The sequence below is a fragment of the Manis javanica genome, chromosome X (genome assembly GCF_040802235.1).
Source record: "Manis javanica isolate MJ-LG chromosome X, MJ_LKY, whole genome shotgun sequence".
In the NCBI taxonomy this organism is placed as follows: domain Eukaryota; kingdom Metazoa; phylum Chordata; class Mammalia; order Pholidota; family Manidae; genus Manis; species Manis javanica.
Window position 1 is genome coordinate 117,867,485 of NC_133174.1, and position 25,628 is coordinate 117,893,112.

Genomic DNA, 25,628 nt, shown 5'->3' on the forward strand with positions numbered 1-25,628 from the left:
TCTGGCAATGCCAGGGATCCAGAAGAGTCAAAACAATCTTGAGAAAGAACATGGTTGGAGAACTCATGCTTCATGACTTCAAAATTTACTACAAAGCTACAGTACTCAAGAAAGTACAGCAATGACATAAGGATAGACAAGTAGGTCAATAGAATAAAATTTAAAATCCAGAAATAAACCCTTACACTGATGTCCACTTGATTTTTGACAAGGATGCCAAGACAGTTCAATGGAAAAAGATTAGTCTTTTCAACAAACAGTGTTAGGACTACTAGATACCTCTATGCAAAAAAATGAACTTGGACTCTGTCTCACACTACACATAACACTCAACCCCAAATGGATCAAAGACTTAAATGTAAGAGTTAAAACAAAACACACAGCAGTAAATTATTCACAGATACGTATTATATTAGACTGAGAGCATGAGACAAAAGAAAAAGTGAATTTGACTTACACAAAATTGAAACTTGTTGTGCTTCAAAGGACTCCATCAAGGATGTGAAAAGAATACCCATAAAGAATGCTATAATTCAATAGTTTAAAAAAGCCAAATACCCAACTTCAACCTCTAATACAAAGCCACAGTAATCAAGACAATTTGGTACTGGCCCATAAGAACAGACCCATAAACCAATGGAACAGAATAGAGAGCCCACATATAAACCCAAGCATATATGGTCAATTAATATATGATAAAGGAAACATGGATATACAATGGAGAAATGACAGCCTCTTCAACAACTGGTGTTGGCAAAACTGGACAGATACATGCAAGCGAATGAAACTGGATTATTGTCTATCCCCATACACAAAAGTAAACTCAAAATGAATCAAAGACTTGAATGTAAGTCATGAAACCATAAAACTCTTAGAAGACAACATAGGCAAAAATCCCCTGAATATAAACATGAGCAACTTCTTCCTGAACACATCTCCTCGGGCAAGGGAAACAAAAGCAAAAATGAACACATGGGACTATATCAAACTAAAAAGCTTCTGTACAGCAAAGGACACCATCAACAGAACAAAAAGGCATCCTACAGTATGGGAGAATATATTTGTAGACAACATATCCGATAAGGGGTTAACATCCAAAATATATTAAAAAAACTCACACAACTCAACACCCAAAAAGCAAATAACCCGATTAAAAAATGGGTGGAGGATATGAACAGACAATTCTCCAAGGAAGAATTTCAGATGGCCAACAGGCATATGAAAAGATGCTCCACATTACTAATTATCAGGTGCAAATAAAAACAACAATGAGGTATCACCTCACATCAGTTAGGATGACCAGTATCGAAAAGACTAAGAACAACAAATGCTGGAGAGGATGTGGAAAAAGGGGAACCCTCCTGCACAGTTGGTGGGAATGTAAGCTAGTTCAACCACTGTGGAAAGCAATATGGAGGTTCCTCAATAAACTAAAAATAGAAATACCATTTGGCGTGGGAATTCCACTCCTACCCAAAGTATAATTTCTCAGATTCAAGAAGACATATGCACCCCTATGTTTATTGCAGCACTATTTACAATAGCCAAGATGTGGAAGCAACCTAAGTGTCCATCAGCAGATGAATGGATAAAGAAGATGTGGTACATATACACAGTGGAATACTATTCAGCCATAAGAAAAGAAACAAATCCTACCATTTGCAACAACATGGATGGAGCTGGAGGATATTATGCTAAGTGAAATAAGTCAGGTGGAGAAAGAAAAGTGCCAAATGATTTCCCTCATTTATGGTGTATAACAACAAAGCAAAACTGAAGGAACAAAGTATCAACAGACTTAGACTCCAAGAAGGGACTAGCATTTACAAAAGGTGAGGGGCCGGGGAGGGCTGGTGTAGAGGGAAGGGAAGGGGATTCAGTGGTATTATGATTCGCACACATGGTGTGGGGGGGGATCATGGGGAAGACAGTGTAGCACAGAGAAGGCAAATAGTGACTCTGTGGCATCTTACAATACTGTTCAGCAGTGACTGCAATGGGGTACAGGGCGGACACGATAACATGGGTAAATATAGTAACCACATTGTTTTTTCATATGAAACCTTCATAAGAATGTATATAAATAATACCTTAATTTTTAAAAAGAATATTATGCAACCATTAAAAAAAAACAACCTTCATGAGTGTATATCAATAAAACCTAAATAAATAAATAAGTCAAATAACTCAATTACAAATACAAGCATAGAATTTGAACACAATTCTAAGTAGAAGATATAAAAACAGCCATTGGCACATGAAATGATGCTCAGTGTAAATGGCCATCAAGGAAATGGAAATCAAAACCAGAATAAAATACCACTTCACATCCACTAAGAGAACTACAATGAAAAATACAGACAGTAACAAATGTTGGCAACAATGTGGACATATGGACTGCTATAACACTGCAGGTGGGTATGCAAAATGATGTTTCCACTTGGGAAAAGTTTGGCAGCTCCTTCAAAAGGTTAACAGTTACCGCATGACACTGCAACTCAACTCCCAGATAGGTATATATCACCCAAGAGAAATGAAACATACATCCAAACACAAACTTATAGGATAATACTTCTAGGAGCATTATTTACCATACCTAAAAAGGAGAAACAAACCAAATGTGTACCAAGGAATTGAGTGGGTAAACAAAATATACTCTATCCATACAATGGAACACCATTTGGCAACAATAAAGAATGAAGTTATAATACATTCCACAACATGGATGAACCTTGAAAAACACTATGCTAAGTCAAAAAAACCAATCAAAAGGGACCACGTATTATATGATCCCATTTATATGAAATCTCCAGAATAAGCAAATTTAAATAAAGTCGATTAGTGGTTGCCTAGGCACAGAGCAGGCGAGGATAAAGTGCCTACTAATGAGCACAAGGTTTCTTTCTGGGGTAGTGAAAAATATCTAAAATTACAATGTGGTGATAGCTGCACAATTCTGTAAATATACTAAAAATGGTTGAATTTACACTGTAAAAGGGTGAATTTTGTGATATGTGAAAGCATCTCAAGATACTATTTTTTAAAAAACAGAACAGAGCTGAAAATTAAAGGCAGTACTTTATTTCTTTGGGGACAGAAAAAGAAACAGAAAAACAAGACAGATAACACAATTTTTAAATAAACCAAATTTTAGAAGTTAGAATGATAAATAAAAGCTAAAAGTCAGGAGGGGAAAATGTTTTAAGTTATATAACAACAAATATGAAACTTGGGGACAAACTGAATGAATAAAATGTGTAAAATTTGATACACAGAAAAAGATAATATGATTATAGAATAAAGGGAAGAAAAAGAAAACATTATCTAAAAATTATCTGGCTCAGAGAGACTGGAGATACTCCAAAACTCTACTTAATTTCTAGATTTTAGCCTTTTCTGTATTTTACAACAGCTTGTCTATGTTAAACCAACTCAGTTAATCAAAGAAATGTATTTAAGATTATACCCAAATATGGTATGGGCAATCAATATCAAGAAAATATGAGACTGTGACTTTTAAAATATGGCCCCAAATGGATCCGGGCGATGCTGCGGTTGTGGCTGCGTCCACCCCACCGTTTCCTGGACTTGCCATAGGAATGAGGAAGGAGATGTCTAGGCTGGCATGTGCATACAGTGAGACAATGAATTTGACCAGATCTGTACTGTTGGAACTCAACCAGGAGTTGGGAGGGGTGCAAGTTGTAGCACTCCAAAATCTTATGACTATAGACTATCTACGGTTAAAAGAACATATGGGATGTGAACAGATCCCAGAAATGGGCTGCTTTAATTTGTCTGATTTTTCTCAGACTGTTCAAGTACAGTAGGACAATATCCATCATATCATAGACAAATTTTCACAAATGCCTAGGGTGCCTAAATGGTTTTCTTGGCTTCACTGCAGATGGATGGTAATTATAGATTTGCTTTGTTTATGTCACCGTATTCCTATTATGTTAATATGTGTGTGCAAATTAGTTAGTAGTTTAAAACCTATACATACTTAAGGTACTATACAAGAAGATATGTCAAAGAAATAATCAATCCTCCCATGTTTTCTTCCATATGCTACATCTATAGCATTTCTTCTTCCTTCCTAATTACAAACCTTAAATAGAATTTGTGCCTCATATCAAATTTACTGAGTATCATAATTCCTCCAGGTGGTAAAGATACCTCGAGACAAGTGCTGGGCATAGAAGCCACAGGGCATAAATCTGCAAAGAAGTAAAAAGCTAACCTTTTCAAACAATATGGCTTCTCTCTCACTTACCAACTTTACATTTCCCTGTATGGCCCCGGAAGATGGCTGGTTAGCCAGAGACGGGTAAGATTCCTCAAGGGAGGAACAACCTAAGACAGGCACAGTCACAGGGGGGCCATCAGGTGAGAAATTGGGGATCAACAGAGGTGAGGCTCAGAACCTCATCCCCCCTGCTTTGAGAGAAATCTTCTGCATCCATGGATGTCTTGCTGCCCTTGTCTAGCTTGGATTAATACTTAGTCCATAGGCACACACCTGATCATCTGATCATCTACATTTGCCCTCTTACAGCACTAAACTATGTTTTCTACCTTTATCTTGCATCTACCTAATACTTCAGCATTTTATTAAAAATAAAAAAAATAATAATAATAAAGGGAGAAATGTGGGATCAACATATAAATAAAGTATAAAAATCAAACGAATATTCATATTTGACCTGATTGTTTATAGTTCATGAAGCGTGATCAAAACCGAATGTTTCTGTGATGACTGCCCTTGTACTGTTCACCATGTAAGAATTTATTCACTATGTAAGAATTCGTTCACCATGTAAGAACTTGTTCGTTATGCTTCAGAAGATTGGAGACTGACGAGAATTAGGCTTGAGATGGATTAATGATTGTACATTGAGCGTTGACCCCCCTATACTGAATTTTAATTGTTGTTAACAACCATTTGATCAATAAATATGAGAGATGCCCTCTCAAAAAAAAAAAAAAAAGAAAGAAAGAAAAAATAAATCAACAATCCTGGCAACTCAGCCAACTCAGTCAATGAGAGAATCACCTTGAAATTCTGCTTTTCTCCACTGGATTTTGGTTCAAAACCCCTCCCAACTTTCTCTTCGGTAAAATAAAGCCCCTCTTCTTTGTTGGAAAAAAAAAAAAAGTCCACTACTGTGAGTAGGAATTGTAAAACTAATACTGCAGTGTGATGTGTAAGCTGGCAAAAATCAGGTTTATGTGAAGAAATCAGACCCTATATGTCAGTAAATAAAAATTACTACAAAAAAAAAAATATGGCCCCAAATGGTCTGACATTGCTCCTAAATAAGAAGTAGGGTCTATGTCCCCTTCTCTAGGAGTAAAGTAGAAATGCTGCTTCCAACATTAGGTCATGGGCCATTCACTTCTGCACTGGGTTGTTGAAGCACCAGACAACTAGACACTCCCACTCAGGACTCTCCAAACCCAAAAGCCATACTGTAAGAACCTCAAGCCACATGGAAGGACCATTTGTAGGTAACTCCAGTTAATAGTTTCAGATGAGCCCACCCTTGAAGTTACTCCAAACTACACCCCAAACATGAATAAAGAAGACCCCAGATGATTATAGTTCCTGTTTATGTTACTTCCAGCCATTCAAGCTATCTCAGCTAAGGCCCCAGCCATCATGGATGGCAACACAGATGAGTCATCCCTATTTAGTTCTGTCTGAATTCTCAACCCACAGCATCATTCTGCATAATAAATTGGTTGTTCTTTTACATCACTAAGTTTGGGCTGGTTTTTTATGCAGCAATAGATAGCTGGAACAAAGGTTATTCTCATCAATAAAGATAAAAAATATTTACTGCAATCTTACAAAAAGATCATGTCACATTAAAAATTTGTTTATGAAGTTCAAGTAGAGTGTATATTAGGCATACAATGCTGCTGTAATAAAAATAATACAAACTACGAAAGGGAAAGGGACTGGGGAGGATGGGTGGGAAGGGAGGGATAAGGGGGAAAAAGGGGACATTACTATTAGCAGAGATAATGTAGGGGAGCACAGGGAGGCTTGTACAACACAGAGAAGACAAGTTGTGATTCTATAGCATCTTACTAGGCTGATGGACAGTAACTATAATGGGGTATGTGGGGGGTGACTTGGTGATTGAGGGAGTCTAGTAAATATAATGTTCCTCATGTAATTGTAGATTAATGAAACCTAAATTAACAATAATAATAATAATAATACAAACTATCACATTGAAATATTTTTAATTTTTAATCAACAAATAGTATTCTAAGAACTTATTCAATGAAATTCAACATCTATTATCTAATAGAACTAGGGGCATATGCATGCTTTCTACTTTCTTAAAATTCTAACTGTTTTAATACCAATGACCAATCTTGTAATTACTCACTCTCACTTATAATTACTGAAATAGGTATATACTGGGGATACAAAAAATGAATTAATAGATGGTCCCTGACCAAGGAATTAACAATCTAGAAGAAAATTCAGACATATGCATAACTATGATACAATATACTAAGTGCTATAATGGAAAGAGAAGTGTAAAGAAATACACTTGAAAATACAGGTTGAAAGACACATAGTCAAAGAATGCTTCTCAAAAAAATAGTGATATTTGATTTAGTCAAAGCTATGTGATATGGAACAAAGGAAAGGAAGACTATTCCAGGCAAAGAGAAAAACAAAAAGAAAAGCCTGGAGGGCAGAGTACAATACCTTGGTTGGCAAATATCAAGTATGACTTAAGGAAATCTGGGCTGGAACTTTTAAGATAAGGAAGAACTCTTGATAGTTTGTAAACAGGAGACTTCCATGATCGAACTTGGTAAGGAGATAATAAACACAAATAAGAGTACATAAAACAAACTGGAGGTGAAGAGACTATTCAGGGAAATCAAGAGATACGGGGGACATTCCCTCTTAAGGGGGAAAAGCACATTTAGAAACAAAAACAAATGGTACAGAGGTACAATCTTAATATACGACAAACCATAAGCAACACAGAAATACAGTAATGTTCATTCCTTAAACACTGAGAGACCATTAACAAAAAGAATTTAAATATAAAGCTAAACCTTCACATTTTCTATTAAAAAATTTTGATGAACCAAGAAGTTAAACAAAAACCCTACAGACTAGACAAAAATAGACTGTATGCTGGATATAAGTTGAGGTTTCTAATGTCAGCAAAAATCAAAGATATCAAAAAAAGATCAATGCATTTAACTACTTAGAATAATCTATTACAGAGAAAAAAGTATTACATAAAAATAAAAAGGGAAGTAAAGAAATGGTATATAATGTAACTGAGGTAATTTATCACTGTGATAAAATTAACCCAAAATGGGAACTAGAAAAGGGGGGATAATTTTAAAATTAGAGAATGACTAAATAAACCATAGCACAGTAATGTATTTTTTAAAGTATCAAATGTATATGCAAACTAATAATTTAAAACAATGAAGAAATAAAATCCATACCCTAATCACAACTATATGAAAGCAAACCAAATATGGATAAACAAAGTAAATTTGAATTTGAGAACATATGGTGCTCTGTAGAATTGGTGATAGCTCAAAAAACTAATATTTTCTTCATACTACATGTAAAAATGTTCTTAGTCCCAAATAATATTTTAAAATTTATTTACAGGACCACACATATATAACTATAAGCAAAACTTACATTACCATTACTAGTAAAAAAAGCTTAGATTACTAGTTTTCTCTATACTATCCATGTGTACTTTTTGTTGATTACAGTTAACTATGAAGGAAAAATACTATTCCCTATAGATTTTATAAATTAACTTTATTAAGCGTGTATATTCTTTGAGTAGTGTTTATTCAATGTTTAAAACCCACATGGGTTTAGTCTTCACTGTAAAGCCTAAATGCTTCTATTATTGTAAAATTTTTCAGAAGAAACAAAATTAGGATTTGACATGGATATGACTCAAAATTTCACTCTTCCGCTAAGAAACATCACAAGTAATAAAATCTCTAATAGACAACACTGATTAAAATAATTCAATTCACTAAAGTAGACAGTGATTATATTAGGTCACTCAACAAAGAATTACATATGGGCAAAGGACTTCATATTTTAATAGCAGCTATATAAATTCAGAGCAAATTGAAACCTCATAGGCAGGATTTACATCAGTGTATTTTCTGACAAAACAATCCTTTACCATATGCTATTAAAAAGAAAATCATACAGCAAAACGTGACTCAGGAACAGCTTAAAGGTCTTATGTCTGAGTAGACAGACCCCTAGTTTTCTGCCTAGTTTGTTGCTTTTTTCTCATGAGAAACTTTTTAAACAATTAGAAAAATCAGTAATTTATTTTACATAACTCATAAAAGTTTAAAATGTACAAATAAACTGGGAAACACAATAAATATTACCTGCATAGCACTCTTGCCCATTTTAACAACTTCAAATAACACCATGTTTTCCACTCCATTCTGTTGGTGATGACCATTCATTCGGTTTGGACCAGAAGGAGGTTTTCCTCCTCCATTTCCACCTTTACCCTTTTCTCCTGGGCCCTTTTTGCCTTTTTTACAAGTCTGCATAAAAATATAAGTTGACTAAGTTATAGCATTATCCTTGAGAGTTCAAAATAAAGCTAAAGGAGAAGGATCTTATAGGGTACATAACTGTAACATGCTTAAACGTGACATAAAGGGGAGTGCCATACACATGTCATAATAAAACTATATGGTTGTAACAACTCTCCATGGTATCAATTGTTTCATTTATACTACCATACAATGACACTGTAGCTAGAAACACGGCCTCTGCAGACTGACAGACTGCAAGGGTCCAAATTTCTACTCCTATTAGCTGAGTGATCCTGGGCAAAGTTACTTAATCACACTGTGCCACAGAGAGATTTCTGATTTGTAAAGTGAGGAAAATACTGTCTACTTCACAGGGTTCTGCTTTAGGGTACAGAATAGAGTGGGCAGCAAAAATAAAACAAATGAGTAACTCATACTTAGTGCTACATTTTAACTTAATGACTATGTGTAAGTCTTACAAATCACTACCCACACATTGACAAAGGAATGCTATACAGTATCAATAGGTATGTAAACCTCATTCTTGTTTTGGGCCCTCCCTTCAACAATTCATCTACCATGAAAATCTGACTAATGAACACAATGGAAATGAAACCCCTTTATAAGGAAGTTGTCAATATTAGGGGTGGGGGCTTCATAAATCAGTGAAAATATGACTCAGTTTTTAAAATACCTCCTGCAGCTCTTATGTCTTGTTAGAGAAAAGCAAGTCATTCCCTAACTCAAGAGTCGTCATTTGTAAAGTGCCAGAGGTGTATTCAATCCTTTACAGATTAGAAAATTGATTATTTCTGCAGTCTCTTTTAGACCACACATTTCTATGATCTAGAGTAAGGGTTGGGAAACATTCTGTGAAGTTAACAGATATTAAATATTTCAGGTTTTGCAAGCCACATTCCACCTCTATCACATATCCTTGGTTTTTACAACCCTTTAAAAATGTAAAAAAAAAAAAAAAAACAGTGAAAACCATTCTTAGCTCATGGGCAGTATAAAAATAAAAATAGGTCACAGTTTGCAGCCCCCTCTAGGTCTACAACTTATTTTCATTGACAGCCAGGATGTTTCTGTATTTTGTTGCATAGAGGGGTCCATCCTTCCTCTTCCTTCAAGAGTCCAAAACCACCCTACTCTTTAACTACTTCAAACCCCTTAACAATTGAAAGTATCGTTAATTTAAATTATTTTGTTAATGAGATTCAGTCTTTGTAAACCTAAGTCATTAATTCCTAATCTTAGAATGAAAGGCTTTTGTCCCTAATAAAAAAGGAGTTTCAGAGATAAGGGCAAAAGAAAAGCTCAACTACAAAGAGTACACTTTAGAAAAGTATAAAATGTTCATGTTAATTAACATGGAGCTACATATTTGCAATTTACCTATCATGCTTCAATATTCTCATCTGTATGAAAAACTAATTAGTACAAGTTAAATGGTTCAGTGGATATGCTGTGCTAGAAAAAGCAAAGTGCAATGAGTGATAATACAGTTAAGTACAAGAAGTAAACATGCTAACCTGGGTACAATCTTGTAGACAAAAGAAATCTCTTAAGAGAGAGAGAGAGACTATGAAGTAACACAGCTGACCCTTGAACAACACAGGCCCCAGGCAGTCAAAAATCTGAGCATACTTTTGACTTCCCATAAACTTTACTAATAGCCAAATGTTGATTATATGGTAGTAAATGGTAAAATATTCTACTATCTATATATATTTTATGCAATCATGACATATGCTTAATTTTTTTCAATATTTTTAAGGCTACACAGTTGTCTGTTTTTTCAAATTGTCACATCTCCAAAAAATTTTCCAATGTATTTACTGAAAAAAACTCTGTGTAAGCAGACCCACATAGTTCAGACCCATGTTGTTCAAGGGTCAATTGTGTACTACCATGGATTAAGAGTACCATCTTTCGAAAAATACGGGCTTAAATCCTTTAACACAGAGCTTCTCTGGACCTCAGTTTCCTGTCTATAAAGCAAAGAAGCTTCCTAATTGATAGGGTTGTTCAAATATTAAATCATGTAACATGGAGCATACATTGTATAGTGTCAAAATGTGGTTGCTCTTATTACTTTGTAACAAATCCGTAATCTGACCCCGAAAGAAAACACCTGACTCACAGCAATGGTTTGAGAGAGTTAACCAAATTGTTGCACAAAAACTTAGGGGAGTCCTCTGTTTAGTTTTGTCCCAACTTGTAAATTAAATCAAAGCAGAGATTCAGATTTGCACAATGGCTGCAGAACAAGAAAAATGGTTTTGTAATGAATAAACATATACTATTTACTGGAATTATAGCTGCCTTTGTGTAGTCAAGAGTTAACATTTTTAAATTCACATTTTTTTTCTCTCTCAGAACTTCTACTTTTTAAGGAACTAAGAAAGCATATGAAATTATGAAACACATACATTCTGTGTTCTACAAAATATTCCAAGGACGAGTTAAAGAAATTGTGTTCCACACAGAAAGTGAGATGCTATGACACGATTAAAAATCACAGACAGGAAAAATTTACTGACAGGAAAGCTGCTGACAACATACCATTCAGTTTTAAAAGCAAATTAAATAGTTTGCATAATACGATTCCATTTAAGTAAAGTTCTCTGTGAATGCTTATACAGAGGTGTATGTACAATGGTATGTTCATCAAAATGTTTAAAGAAAATAACCTCTGGTTAATAGGCTATGGGAAAATTTTGTTTACTGTACATTTCTGTATTATTTAGAATTTTAAAAAATAATTGTGTCATTAGAAAGTATATATCCAAAATTCATTTTGGGAAAGAAAATGTTGAACAAAAACAAGTCATCTTTCACGCAATGTGTTTACACATATGCAGAGTCAAATGTACTTTCCCAAACAGTTAAAATGATTTAACCCATTCACCAAGGTAACCAGAGCCCTCAGGTTATCCACTCATACTCTAAACTTGTGCTCTATTGACTTAGAACTTCACATTGTTAGTTTTTATCCTTTACATTACTTAAAAAGAGCAAAACTCTGATCAACTGTATGTAACATATCAGACTTAAACGGACTGCAGGTCTCATTTTTAGGGTATTTGCAAATAAATGCTTTGCTTTATATTTGACTACTCATGCATAAATAAAAATAAAGCCAACAAAATATCGCATTTTGCTTACTTTACTGTGCTTTACAAAATAAACTACTAGAAACAATATTATTAATTTCAACTTTACAGTAGCAGAAATAGGTAATTAAAAGATATTTGATCTAGAAGCCAAAGAAAGGATGTGTTCAGAAGGCTTACCATACCCCCCCACAAAAAGACATTTTTAAAACACAGCTGCAACATTAACTAAAACTGTAAATATTTTCTATGTATAATTATACACAGGCATATATGTATGTGAATGACCATAAGAACCAAAATAAGTCACATGTTTTATACATACTTTTCCTTTGCCTTGTTTTTGGTTTTTTCCTTCAATATCTTCAAAATCTGTGTCAGACGAAAAATGTGTTTCTGACTCCCTGTGACAGAAAGATAAGTGATTATTCAAAACTTCCTTAGAAATGTAGATAGCTTCTACTTTTTGCCATATTCCTGAATGGGTTGGTTAACTTATTACAAAACTCTGTATTAGCTTCATACTATACTCCCATACTTCATACTCCCAGAACTTCATACCATAACATGTTATCAAACATATGAAATTACATAAGCAACTACAAAAAAGTCAAGCACAAATGTCTAAACACTTTTTATTTCATTAATATTTCAACCAAAGCATAAAAACAAAACCAGTGGCTCTTAAAAATTTAACCCTAGAAAAACAGTGGTGAAGCTTAGAACCTCACCCCCCCACTGTATTGAGAGAAAGCTTCTACATCATGTTTTATTGCCCTTGTCTAGCTCGGATTAGCACATAGTCTACAGGCACACACCTGATCATCTACAATTGCTCTTACAACACTAAACTATGTTTTCTACCTTTATCTTGCATCTACCTACCATTTCAGCAGTTTATTAAAAATAAAAATAATAATAAAGGGAGAAATGTGGGACCCACATATAAATCAAGTATAAAAATCAAACGAATATTCATATTTGACCTGATTGTTTATAGTTCATAATGCGTGATCAAAACCGAAAGTTTCTGTGATGAATGCCCTTGTACTGTTCACCATGTAAGAACTTTTTCACTATGTAAGAATTCGTTCACCATGTAAGAACTTGTTCGTTATGCTTCAGAAGATTGGAGACTGAAGAGAACTAGGCTTGAGATGGATTAATGACTGTGCATTGAGCACTGACCCCCCTATACAGAATTTTATTGTTGTTAACAACCATTTGATCAATAAATATGAGAGATGCCCTCTCAAAAAAAAAAAATTTAAACCTAGAAACTATGGTGTTCTGTTCTAGTAACTAGTTTCATTTTCTGATTCAAAGATCATGTGCTGAGGGAAAACTATTTTAACACTAGGCATTGGATGAACTTTATTAGGGAATTTTAGCAAGATTAAGGATTCTCTGACCTCTCCTACCTCACTTAAGAAATATTTATAAATTTAGGTGCAACTATACAAAACGTATTTCTTAACGGACATGTACAGAATACTTTTACAAACCAAACAATTTGAAATATAGTAGGTAAGTATGGTAATTGCTCAAAATCTTTTATGAAGTAAAGCAGTGGCAGCAAGAGAACTGGTCCTAGTACTAAAAAACTGTGTGACATTGGACAAGTGACAACCTCTCCATCTTCCCATCTATAAATAAATGACATATATGGCAGGAAAGAGAATTAATTTAAATATACATGTATGATGTTCCTACATATGTAAACAGTATCTAAATAGGAGCAACATACCTTCATTTAAGTGCTTAAGGCAAGGCATACTTGGTATTTGGGTCACAGTGAGTTTTAGAATTGAGCCACACCCACAAAAGATGAAAGTTTTATACGACTCTAAATGTGTAAACGCAGTACCAGTTTTGCTTAAAATAAATGGAATCAAAGTGAAAATCTTTCTGAAGCTAGTCTTCTCTAACTAGATTTCTTCTATTTCCATTTTTATTGCTACAATAACCAGTTGTTTAGAGGCCATGAGGTTGGAATACTTCGTAAATCTAAAGTAACAGTTAAGATGGTAGCAGAGGAAAAAATTACTATTTATAGCACTTACCTACAAAGTAATTTAAACAACGTAGTGAAGGCAGTGGTAAACCTATCATATATATGTTGTGAGGGAAAGACCTGTAATAAATACCATTTCCCAGAGCACCAAAAACAAAACGACTACTGTAATATAAACTCTGAAACTCAAGCCTCGTACATGAAAAGATTGTTGTCAATATTCTTACCACATGCCTACATGGCCTTACAAAAAGAACTGAAACTTTTTAAATATCTTGGTATTTAAGTTTTATTTCTTTTTCCCCAAGACATTTGCGGGACACCAGCTCTCTTAGAGGGCTCAGCAACTACTCTAAGTCTGCAATCACTAGTCTTTGCAATATTCCAATGGCCACAGAATAATCAAAGGTTCAATTACATTCTTAATCCTCATCTCCAGGCTATCCCATCTCAAAGAATGAGCCACTAGAGGTCTGATTACTAACTGGAAAACCTTCTTAAGAATGCCACAGTAATTAGGATAGGAGTCTAAAATATTTCCAATCAGAAAAGAAATGTTATCAGGAGTGTGTCTTCCTCCAATGCTACCTCCTGCTTTTAAGATCAAAAAGAACAAAAACCTATCCTAGGTAAAATAAAACTTACTAATATGTTTTTGGAGCACACTGGGTTTAACCTTTTAGTGGCTTGACATTTCATGGGTCATCTATTCCATGACTGACTCTTCCACTCCTTTCTCTTTACTCTGGCCCCAACCTCACCTACCCAATCAAATTCTATCTCCCCAACATCAATTCCCTCACATCCATTACACTGTTTCAGGCCCTAATTTCTCAAGATATTCTAACAGTCAATAGTCTAGTTTGCAATACAAACCTTTTGTCTCTAATCTTCCTGTATTTAAGAAGGTTCACAAGATAACTTTTACAATAGTCAAAACAAAAATTAATTTTCTAATTATTGCACATCCCTCCTCAAACAAATAAAAACAACTTTTCCTCAAGAATCTTAAAATAGAGTCAATGTACACTAGGATTAATATTGCATTAAAAATCATACTTCAAAATATTGGCAAAAGCCAGTAGGCCCCTTGTCTCCATGGGAAATAAAAAATTATTTTTAAAATGAAAATTTATATACCATCAAAAACAGATGCTGGCTACCACTGCACAAGTGTATCGATCTGTTGTTTTCAAAATTTTTAGCAACTACAGTGTTTTCACACTAAGACTAATGAAGACCCTAATAGCAAACGTAATGTCGTATATGTGTGTGCAAAGTTGAAGGAATCCACTGGCAGTTTAAAGGTTCACTTTTCACTGAGGCACTTCATGATACTGGAGTTTGATATTAAAACCATTATTACATATAGTAGCTCAAATTCATTCCTACAACACACACCAAAGAGTAATTAAAATAAAAGTTCAATAAGGATTATGTGTAGCTTTTAAGTCAAGGGTAAAGAAAATACCTATGGTAAAGTCACTTTATGGACCAATCAACATGTAACTTGTTTCTGCAAAATATATGGAGATCATGTCCCACCCTCCTAGATTTGTTTTAGCCTGTCATCATTTAATTTTTTTTGGTATCATTACACTACACTTACATGAGGAACATTATGTTTACTAGACTCCCCCCATCACCAAGTTCCCCCCACATTCTCCATTGCAGTCATTGTCCATCAGCATAGTAAGATGTTGTAGAATCACTACTTGCCTTCTCTGCGCTGTACAGCCCTCCCCATGCCCCACACACACATTACATACATGCTAATCATAATGCCCCCATTCTTCCCCACCCCCACCTTATCCCTCCCTTCCCATCGATCCTCCCCAATCCTTTTCCCTTTGGTAACTGTCAGTCCATTCGTGGATTCTGTGAGTCTTCTGCTGTTTTGCTCCTTCAGTTTTTCCTTTTTTCTCATACTCCACAGATGAGTGAAATCATTTGATACTTGTCTTTCTCCGCGTGGCTTATTGCACTGAGCATAATACCATCTAGCTCCATCCATGTTGTTGCAAATGGTAGGATTTGTATTCTTCTTATGGCTGAATAATATTCCATTGTGTATATGTACCGCCACTTCTTTATCCATTCATCTACTAATGGACACTTAGGTTGCTTCCATTTCTTGGCTATTGTGAATAGTGCGGCTATAAACATAGGGGTGCATCAGTCTTTTTCAAACTGGGCTGCTGAGTTCTTAAAGTAAATTCCTAGGAGTGGAATTCCTGGGTCAAATGGTATTTTTGTTTTGAGTTTTTTCAGGAACCTCCATACTGCTTTCCACTATAGTTGAACTAATTTACATTTTCACCAGCAGTGTAGGAGGGTTCCCCTTTCTCCACATCCTTGCCAGCATTTGTTGTTTCTCTTTTGGATGGTGGCGATCCTTACTGGTGTGAGGTGATATCTCATTGTGGTTTTAATTTGCATTTCTCTGATGACTAGGGATGTGGAGCATCTTTTAATGTGTCTGTTGGGCATCTGAATTTTTTCTTTGGAGAACTGTCTATTCAGCTCCTCTGATCACTTTTTAATTGGATTATTTGCTTTTTGTTTGTTGAGGTGCGTGAGCTCTTTATATATTTTGGATGTCAACCCTTTATCAGATCTGTCATTTATGAATATATTCTTCCATACTGTAGGATGCCTTTTGGTTCTATTGGTGGTGTCCTTTGCTGAACAGAAGCTTTTCAGTTTGATGTAGGCCCACTTCTTCATTTTTTCTTTTGCTTCCCTTGCCCGGGGAGATATGTTCATGAAGAAGTCACTCATGTTTATGTCTAAGAGATTTTTGCCTATGTTTTTTTCTAAGAGTTTTATGGTTTCATGACTTACATTCAGGTCTTTGATCAATTTCGAATTTACTTTTGTGTATGGGGTTAGACACTGATCCAGTTTCATTCTCTTACATGTAGCTGTCCAGTTTTGCCAACACCAACTGTTGAAGAGGCTGTCATTTACCCATTGTATGTCCATGGCTGATTTATCATATATTAATTGACCATATATGTTTGGGTTAATGTCTGGAGTCTCTATTCTGTTCCACTGGTCTGTGGGTCTGTTCTTGTGCCAGTACCAAATTGTCTTGATTACTGTGGCTTTGTAGTAGAGCTTGAAGTTGGGAAGCGAGATCCCCCTACTTTATTCTTCCTTCTCAGAATTGCTTTGGCTACTCAGGGTCTTCTGTGGTTCCATATGAATTTTAAAAGTATTTGTTCCAGTTCATTGAAGAATGCTGTTGGTATTTTGATAGGGATTCCATTGAATCTGTAGATTGCTTTAGGCAGGATGGCCATTTTGACAATATTAATTCTTCCTAGCCAAGAACATTGAATGAGTTTCCATTTGTTAGTGTCCTCTTTAATTTCTCTTAAGAGTGTCTTGTAGTTTCAGGATATAGGTCTTTCACTTCCTTGGTTAGGTTTATTCCTAGGTATGTTATTCTTTTTGATGCAATTGTAAATGGAATTGTTTTCCTGATTTCTCTTTCTGCTAGTTCATTGTTAGTGTATAGGAAAGCAACAGATTTCTGTGTATTAATTTTTTATGCTGCAGCTTTCCTGAATTCAGATATTAGTTCTAGTAGTTTTGGAGTGGAGTCTTTAGGGTTTTTATGTACTATATCATGTCATCTGCAAATAGTGACAGTTTGACTTCTTCTTTACCAATCTGGATGCCTTGTATTTCTTTCTTTGTCTAATTGCCATGGCTAGGACCTCCAGTACTATGCTGAATAGCAGTGGGGAAAGTGGGCATCCCTGTCTTGTTCCTGATCTTAGAGGAAAAGCTTTTAGCTTCTCACTGTTAAGTATGATGTTGGCTGTGGGTTTGTCATATATGGCCTTTATTATGATGTACCTTCCCTCTATACCCATGTTATTGAGTTTTTATCATGAATCAATGTCGAATTTTGTCAAATGCTTTTTCAGCATCTATGGAGATGATCATGTGGTTTTTGTCCTTCTTTTTGTTGATGTGGTGGATGATGTTGATGCATCATTTGATTTTATAACAAAAATCTGACATTACATCCTAACTACTACTGCACAGTATATATATCCCTTACCAATGAGAACACTTAAATTATTTCATGACACTCCCTTAAAACAACTGCTATTGTAAAACCAAGTATGGACTCAAGAAACTGGACAGCAAAAATAATAAATTGGGCAATACCAAAATTAAAAAATAAATTTAAAACCTATTACATAAAAGCACAGAAACGTTAGAGCCCAATGAGCAGTGGTATACTCTTTCCAGATATACATACTACCTTACATATTAGCTCTTCTCAAGCAGAAGTCATTTCAGCTTAATATGTTTTACATTTTATAGAAATAACCAAGTATTTAAAAATTATTATAACATACTTACTGTAGTAGATTAAAATCAGTTGGTATTTCTGGAGCTGCTATCATTTCTTTATCATCTTCTGGAACGCCCCAATGTCAGAAATATATTCATATATTTATGTGGCTAAGATGATAGTTTGCTTCTTTCTTCTAAGACAGATAATTCCTTTGGAAGGAGGGGGAATGCCATATTTATTATAAATACACTGAAAATATTGGGAAGAGTATCTAAACTCAAAAACTCAATTCCCCAGTGCCTGCTAATATGTTGTCATAAACAGGACTTCTTTCCCTTGCATTGGACTGCTTTTTCTAGATATGGATTTGTTACAACAGTTGCAGGCCCATACTAGTAACAGAGACAAAGAAAGATGCTTGTATTGCCCAACATTTGTAGAACATTATGATTCGCTAGCCTGGCTTAAAAAGACATATGCCCTAACTAGGAATACGATGTGACTCTTTTACTGGTCCTGAAATCCTTATGTCAAGTGTAAACCAGAATACAAGATGGCTAAAAATTCTACAGCTTTTTGAAAATGATGTACAGTACAGTTCAAAGGAGCTAGCTAATATAAAACCTAAGATAAAAATTTGAAAACATCTTAAAAGCAGGTTGTTCTACCATAGAAGAAAGATACAGTCCAAAGCCTGGCTTACTAGTAAATAACCAGTTGATGATTATACCACACTAGGTTAAATTGGGAAGGGAGAAAATGTTAGTTCTGATCTATAACCTCAAGGAACTTAACATTTAAATACCAATAATGTCATAAAGACCATGGATGAATGTCATTTGTGACCAAACAAGTTTAACTTTGGCCATAGAAGGACCTTATTTCTAGTTTGGAGGACAAAAACGTAGTTCCTAAATGAGACAATGACCTAAAAGCAAACCACAAGTCTATTAAAAAAAAAAAGGCTAAATCTGAAGCTCTTAATCTTATGTGCAATTTTCTTTTTTATTTTCTTATATTTTTTATTTCCAAATGAATCTAGTACTTGGCAGCCACCTAAAGTAAAAAGTAAGTTTAAACATATCCAATTAATAAATGTTCAAATATCACACACTGAACTTTTAAATGCTCTCTTCCAACAACAGAGTAGGTGTTATACAAGAAACCAATAATTCAATTTTTCCATTAATTTTAAATCTCAAAACCACCATAAATGGCTATTAATATTTAATTCATATACAGAAGTCCAAAACACTGCATTTCCTAACTCACTCTAATTAAGCTACTATAAAGAGCAAAATAATGAGGTAACAGGGTTAACAAGAATGAATAATCTTCCTGCCTAAAGCAATCTACAGATTCAATGCAATCCCTATCAAAATACCAACAGCATTCTTCAACGAACTACAGCAAATAGTTCTAAAGTTCATATGGAACCACAAAAGACTCCAAATAGCCAAAGCAATCCTGAGAAGGAAGAATAAAGTGGGGGTGGAGGGGGGAGGTGCAAATTATGCTCCTTGACATCAGGCTCTACTACAAAGCCATGAAAATCAAGACAAATAATTGGTAGTGGCACAATAACAGACCCATAGACCAATGGAACAGATTAGAGAGCCCACATATAAACCCAAGCATATATGGTCAATTAATAGATGATAAAGGAGCCATGAATACACAATGGGGAAATGACAGCCTCTTCAACAGTTGGTGTTGGCAAAATTGGACAGCTACATGCAAGAGAATGAAACTGGATTATTGTCTAACCCCATACACAAAAGTAAACTCAAAATGGATCAAAGACCTGAATGTAAGTCATGAAACCATAAAACTCTTAGAAAACAGAGGCTAAAATCTCTTGAATACAAACATGAGCAACTTTTTCCTGAATGCATCTCCCCGGGCATGGGAAACAAAAGCAAAAATGAAAAAATGGGACTACATCAAGCTGAAAAGCTTCTGTACAGCAAAGGACACCATCAGCAGAACAAAAAGGCATCCCACAATATGGGAGAATATACTTGTAAATGACATATCCAACAAGGGGTTAACATCCAAAATATATAAAGAACTCACTTGCCTCAACACTCAAAAAGGAAATAACCCAATTAAAAAATAAGCAGAGGATATTAACAGACACTTCTCCAAAGAAGAAATTCAGATGGCCAACAGGCACATGAAAATATGTTCCACATCACTAATATTCAAGGAAATGCAAATAAAAACCACAATGAGATCACCTCACAAGTTAGGATGGCCAACATTAAAAAGATTAGGAACAATGGATGCTGGCGAGGATGTGGAGAAAGGGAAATCCTCCTACACTGCTGATGGGAATGTAAACTAATTCAACCATTGTGGAAAGCAATATGGAGGTTCCTCAATAAACCAAAAATAGAAATACCATTTGACCCGGGAGTTCCACTCCTATGAATTTACCCAAAGAAAACAACTTCTCAGATTCAGAAACACATATGCATCCCTGTTTATTGTAGCACTATTTACAATAGCCAAGATATGGAAGCAACCTAAGTGTCAATCAGTAGATAAATGGATAAAGAAGAGGTGGTACATATACACAATGGAATACTATTCAGCCATAAGAAAGAAACAAATCCTACCATTTGCAACAACATGGATAGAGCTAGGGGTATTAGGCTCAGTGAAATCAGGCAGAGAAAGATAAATAGCAAATGATTTCTCTCATTTGTGGAGTATAAGAATGAAGCAAAACTGAAGGAACAAAATAGCAGCAGACTCACAGACCCCAAGAAGGGACCAGTGGTTACTAAAGGAGAGGGGTGAGGGAGGGCGGGTGGGGAGAAAGGGAAAAGGGGATTGTGGGGTATCATGATTGGTATACCTGGTGTGTGTGGGGTCACGGGGAAGACAGTGTAGCTCAGAGAAGACATATAGGGACTCTGTGGCATCTTACTACACTGATGGACAGTGACTGCAGTGCGGTATGGGGGAGGACTCGATAAGAGTGAATGTAATAACCACATTGTTTTTCTTGTGAAACTTTCATAAGAGTTTATATCAATGATACCTTAATAAAAATTTTTTTTAAAAAAGAATCAATAATCCTCGGGAACAAGACAGGGATGCCCACTCTCCCCACTGTTATTTAACATAATACTGGAGGTCCTAGCCATGGTAATTAGACAAAACAAAGAAATACAAGGAATCCAGATTGGTAAAGAAGAAGTTAAACTGTCACTATTTGCAGATGACATGATATTGTACATAAAAAACCCTAAAGACTCCACTCCAAAACTACTAGAACTGATACTGGAATACAATAAAGTTGCAGGATACAAAATTAACATACAGAAATCGGTGGCTTTCCTATACACCAACAATGAGCCAATAGAAAGTGAAATCAGGAAAACAATTCCATTCACAATTGCATCAAAAAGAATAAAATACCTAGGAATAAACCTAACCAAAGAAGTGAAAGACCTATACTCTGAAAACTCTAAGACACTCTTGAGAGAAATTAAAGAGGACATTAACAAATGGAAACTCATCCCATGCTCTTGGCTAGGAAGAATTAATATTGTCAAAATGGCCATCCTGCCCCAAGCAATATACAGATTTGATGCAATCCCTATCAAATTACCAACAACATTCTTCAACGAACTGGAACAAATAGTTCAAAGCTTCATATGGAAACACCAAAGACCCCAAATAGCCAAAGCAATCCTGAGAAAGAAGAATAAAGTGACGGGAATCTCACTCCCCAACCTCAAGCTCTACTACAAAGCCATAGTAATCAAAACGATTTGGTACTGGCATAAGAAAAGAGCCACAGACCAGTGGAACAGATTAAAGACTCCAGATATTAACCCAAACATATATGGTCAATTAATATTCAATAAAGGAGTCATGGACATACAATGGGGAAATGACAGTCTATTCAACAGATGGTGCTGGCAAAACTGGACAGCTACATGTAAGAGAATGAAACTGGATCACTGTCTAACCCCATACACAAAAGTAAATTCGAAATAGATCAAAGACCTGAATGTAAGTCATGAAACCATAAAACTCTTAGGAAAAAACATAGACAAAAATCTCTTAGACATAAACATGAGCAACTTCTTCATGAACATATCTCCCCGGGCAAGGGAAGCAAAAGAAAAAATGAAGAAGTGGGCCTACATCAAACTGAAAAGCTTCTGTTCAGCAAAGGACACCATCAATAGAACAAAAAGGCATCTACAGTATGGGAGAATATATTCATAAATGACAGATCTGATAAAGGGTTGACATTCAAAATACATAAAGAGCTCATGCACCTCGACAAACAAAAAGCAAATAATCCAATTAAAAAATGATCAGAGGAGCTGAACAGACAGTTCTCCAAAGAAATTCAGATGGCCAACAGACACATGAAAAGATGCTCCACATCACTAGTTACCAGAGAAATGCAAATTAAAACACAATGAGATATCACCTCACACCGGCTACCATCCAAAAGACGAACAACAACAAATGTTGGCGAGGTTGTGGAGAAAGAGGAACCGTCCCACACTGCTGGTGGGAATGTAAATTAGTTCAGCCATTGTGGAAAGCAATATGGAGGTTCCTCAAAATGCTCAAAACAGACTTACCATTTGACCCAGGAATTCCACTTCTAGGAATTTACCCTAAGAATGCAACAGCCCAGTTTGAAAAAGACAGATGCACCCCTATGTTTATCGCAGCACTATTTACAATAGCCAAGAAATGGAAGCAACCTAAGTGTCCACTAGTAGATGAATGGATAAAGAAGATGTGGTACATATACACAATGGAATATTATTCAGCCATAAGAAGAAAACAAATCCTACCATTTACAACAACATGGTTGGAGCTAGAGGGTACTATGCTCAGTGAAATAAGCCAAGCGGAGAAAGACAAATACCAAATGATTTCACTCATCTGTGGAGTACAAGAACAAAAGAAAAACTGAAGGAATAAAAACAGCAGCAGAATCACAGAACCCAAGAATGGACTAACAGTTACCAAAGGGAAAGAGACTGGGGAGAATGGGAGGGTAGGGAGGGATAAGGGCAGGGAAGAAGAAAGGGGGTATTATGGTTAACATGTATAATGTGGGCGGTGGGGGAAAGGGGAGGGCTTTGCAACACAGAGAAGACTAGTGATTCTACAACATTTTACTATGCTGATGGACAGTGACTGTAATGGGGTTTATGGGGGGGACTTGGGGTAGGGGAGAGCCTAGTAAACATAATGCTCTTCATGTAATTGTAGATTAATGATAACAAAATAAAATTTAAAAAAAAAAGAGAATCAATAATCCGCAGAATTAAGCCCTCAATAATCAAGAGTTGTCTATACTACCACTTTGAATTTAACATTTTTTCTGGATAGAACTCATATTATCAAGTCTTCATTTACATATGACCATCAGTATAGTCTTTTCCTTGCACTAAATCATGGTCGCAAGATTGTTCTCTAAAACCACTAATTGTTGATCTGGTTTTATTCTGACTGTTACTTAAGGAATTATCTAAGTAGGAGTACACCAGAGTTCTGATGCTTGCCAGCATATGTAGGACATGACCTAGCCTCCTAAAAATCCCAACTGATTTTAAAAAGAAAACTACTTTTTAAAAAATAAAGCAGTTTTCTTTTTTAAAGGTAGCTGGAGAGGTATAAAGCAGACTAAATTCTAACCAACATGTCAGGTCATCTAGATGGCAAGATGGAAATAAAATGCTGCCTTTGTCTGCCTACCTGCCCCACCCAACTCTGAGCATTTCATAAAACCAAACTTGCCACATTCCTTAAATATACAGTTTTTAGGAAGACTTTTAAAGACAGCTCATGACATATTCTCCCCGAGGGACATAAAGAATGTATCAACTCTAAAGAACGGAGAGCCCTAAATAAAATAAGTATTGTGTGATATACTACATTCCTCTACATAGCACAAAATTAACTTCTAATGTACAAGAAGTGTTGCCAGGTCAAATAATTTCACTCAATATAGGGCTATACTAACATGATTTTGGTAATTAGAAACCAAAGCAAACACAAAAGAAAAATGTAATTTATGTAAGATGAGAGTCTCCCAAACAAGGTACCTGTATTTTAAAAAGAAATATTATACCAAGGTCTGGTAGATACTGGATAACTCCCTACCCGAGTAAAATACTTATTTTATTCTAAATATTAAAAACCCATCCAACCGATTAAAAGTATCTACCATGTGCCAAATGCAGTCTATGTACTAGGTATACAGAGGTGAACAAGAGAGCAATGATCCTTGCCCTTAAGCCACTACCTTAACAATAAATGTGGAAATCAATTTCTACCAGAAGGCACCTACCTCTATTGCCACCTAATATATATTATTAAATGAAATAATACTAAATGGCATGTATCGAAGTTTTTACTATTTTAATCATTTTCTAATAACCGATTTGCTACCAAAAACAGTTCTTCACAGCTCAAATTATGTAAAGTTGCTTTGTACCTGAAGTGGTGGTGGTGGGGGTGGCGGGGGGTGCAAGGGAGGAATGGGTTTTTTGGTTGTTATTGTTTTTTTAGAATTTAGACTTTGCAGCAGAACTGAGAACACTTTTCCTTTTTATTTTAAATGTCTACAGCTGTATGTAAATACAATTTGCTTCCCCCAAAGACTTACATTAAAAATTCACAAACAAGGTGTTTAAATGTACTCAATACAATTTGGCCTAAGCTGGAAAGCCAAAACTGTTAAGAATATGTAGTGCTCAAATAAGTGTATGAGTTTAATAAACTTACCACAGCATTTCTAGCCTACTGTAGATTATTAATTTTTTTAAATATGCTCAAAGATCACAAGGTGGAGCTCTCACCTAGTATCAAGGAAAAACTGGATTTTTATCACGTGCCAATTCTCTATAACTACTATAAAAGCGTTAACATTCCAACAGCTTTGGAGGATAAAGCATAGAAATGAAATCTGCTTTAACTCTCAAAACCGCTGTTTTCCTTTTGGGAAAAAAATGTATGTAGTAACAACTAACTACTGCCTCTCCTTACTGAAAACAAAGCCAAATACATTTATAGGTAGGTTCAATAATATACTTTAAGGTAAAGGTAAAACCACTTCCTTCTGCTCAGGTGCTTTGTATACTGCCATTAAATGTGTGTTAAATACACTCACACATAATTATTGGGCTGAAAAGTTAACAGGTAATAATAATTTTTAATTCTATACATAAAATTCAAGTAAACACTCTCAGCTGCACTGCTTTTCATATAGAAATCTAGAAGCTGAAACTTGACCCCCATAATTTTTCAAGTTATCTACAATGAATATGCTTCCGGCCTGTTACTCCAAGTTTACATTCCAAGTTAAACTAATTCTGTAACAAAAAACTTTTTTCTTCCACTTCTGAGAACCTGTTGGACACCTATTATTGTAGCATATAAAAACAAATATATAGAAATTCTGTGTAATTATGCTAAATTCATTAACATTACCTCTCCAGAACAAAGTAAAAATATACAAAAGAACCTGTTTTTCTTTGATATTGTTTAAAATTTTCAGTTTTTTAAAGAAAAAAACTGCTTTGAAGTTCTTTTAATTCAA

The 25,628-nt window shown here is 35.2% G+C and overlaps 1 protein-coding gene across 2 annotated transcripts in view; it reads right to left on the minus strand.

Moving 5' to 3' along the window:
• Window positions 1–25,628, minus strand: part of STAG2 (STAG2 cohesin complex component) — a 137,975-nt gene that overhangs the window by 76,974 nt on the left and 35,373 nt on the right. For both annotated transcript variants that reach the window (XM_073227859.1, XM_037015396.2), the window contains exons 2-4: window positions 18,103–18,246; window positions 12,031–12,109; window positions 8,428–8,592 (exon numbers count right to left, since the gene is read on the minus strand). In XM_073227859.1, the coding sequence (XP_073083960.1) occupies window positions 8,428–8,592; window positions 12,031–12,109; window positions 18,103–18,146 (288 nt within the window). In that variant the 5' untranslated portion in view covers window positions 18,147–18,246. The remainder of the gene's footprint in view (window positions 1–8,427; window positions 8,593–12,030; window positions 12,110–18,102; window positions 18,247–25,628) is intronic.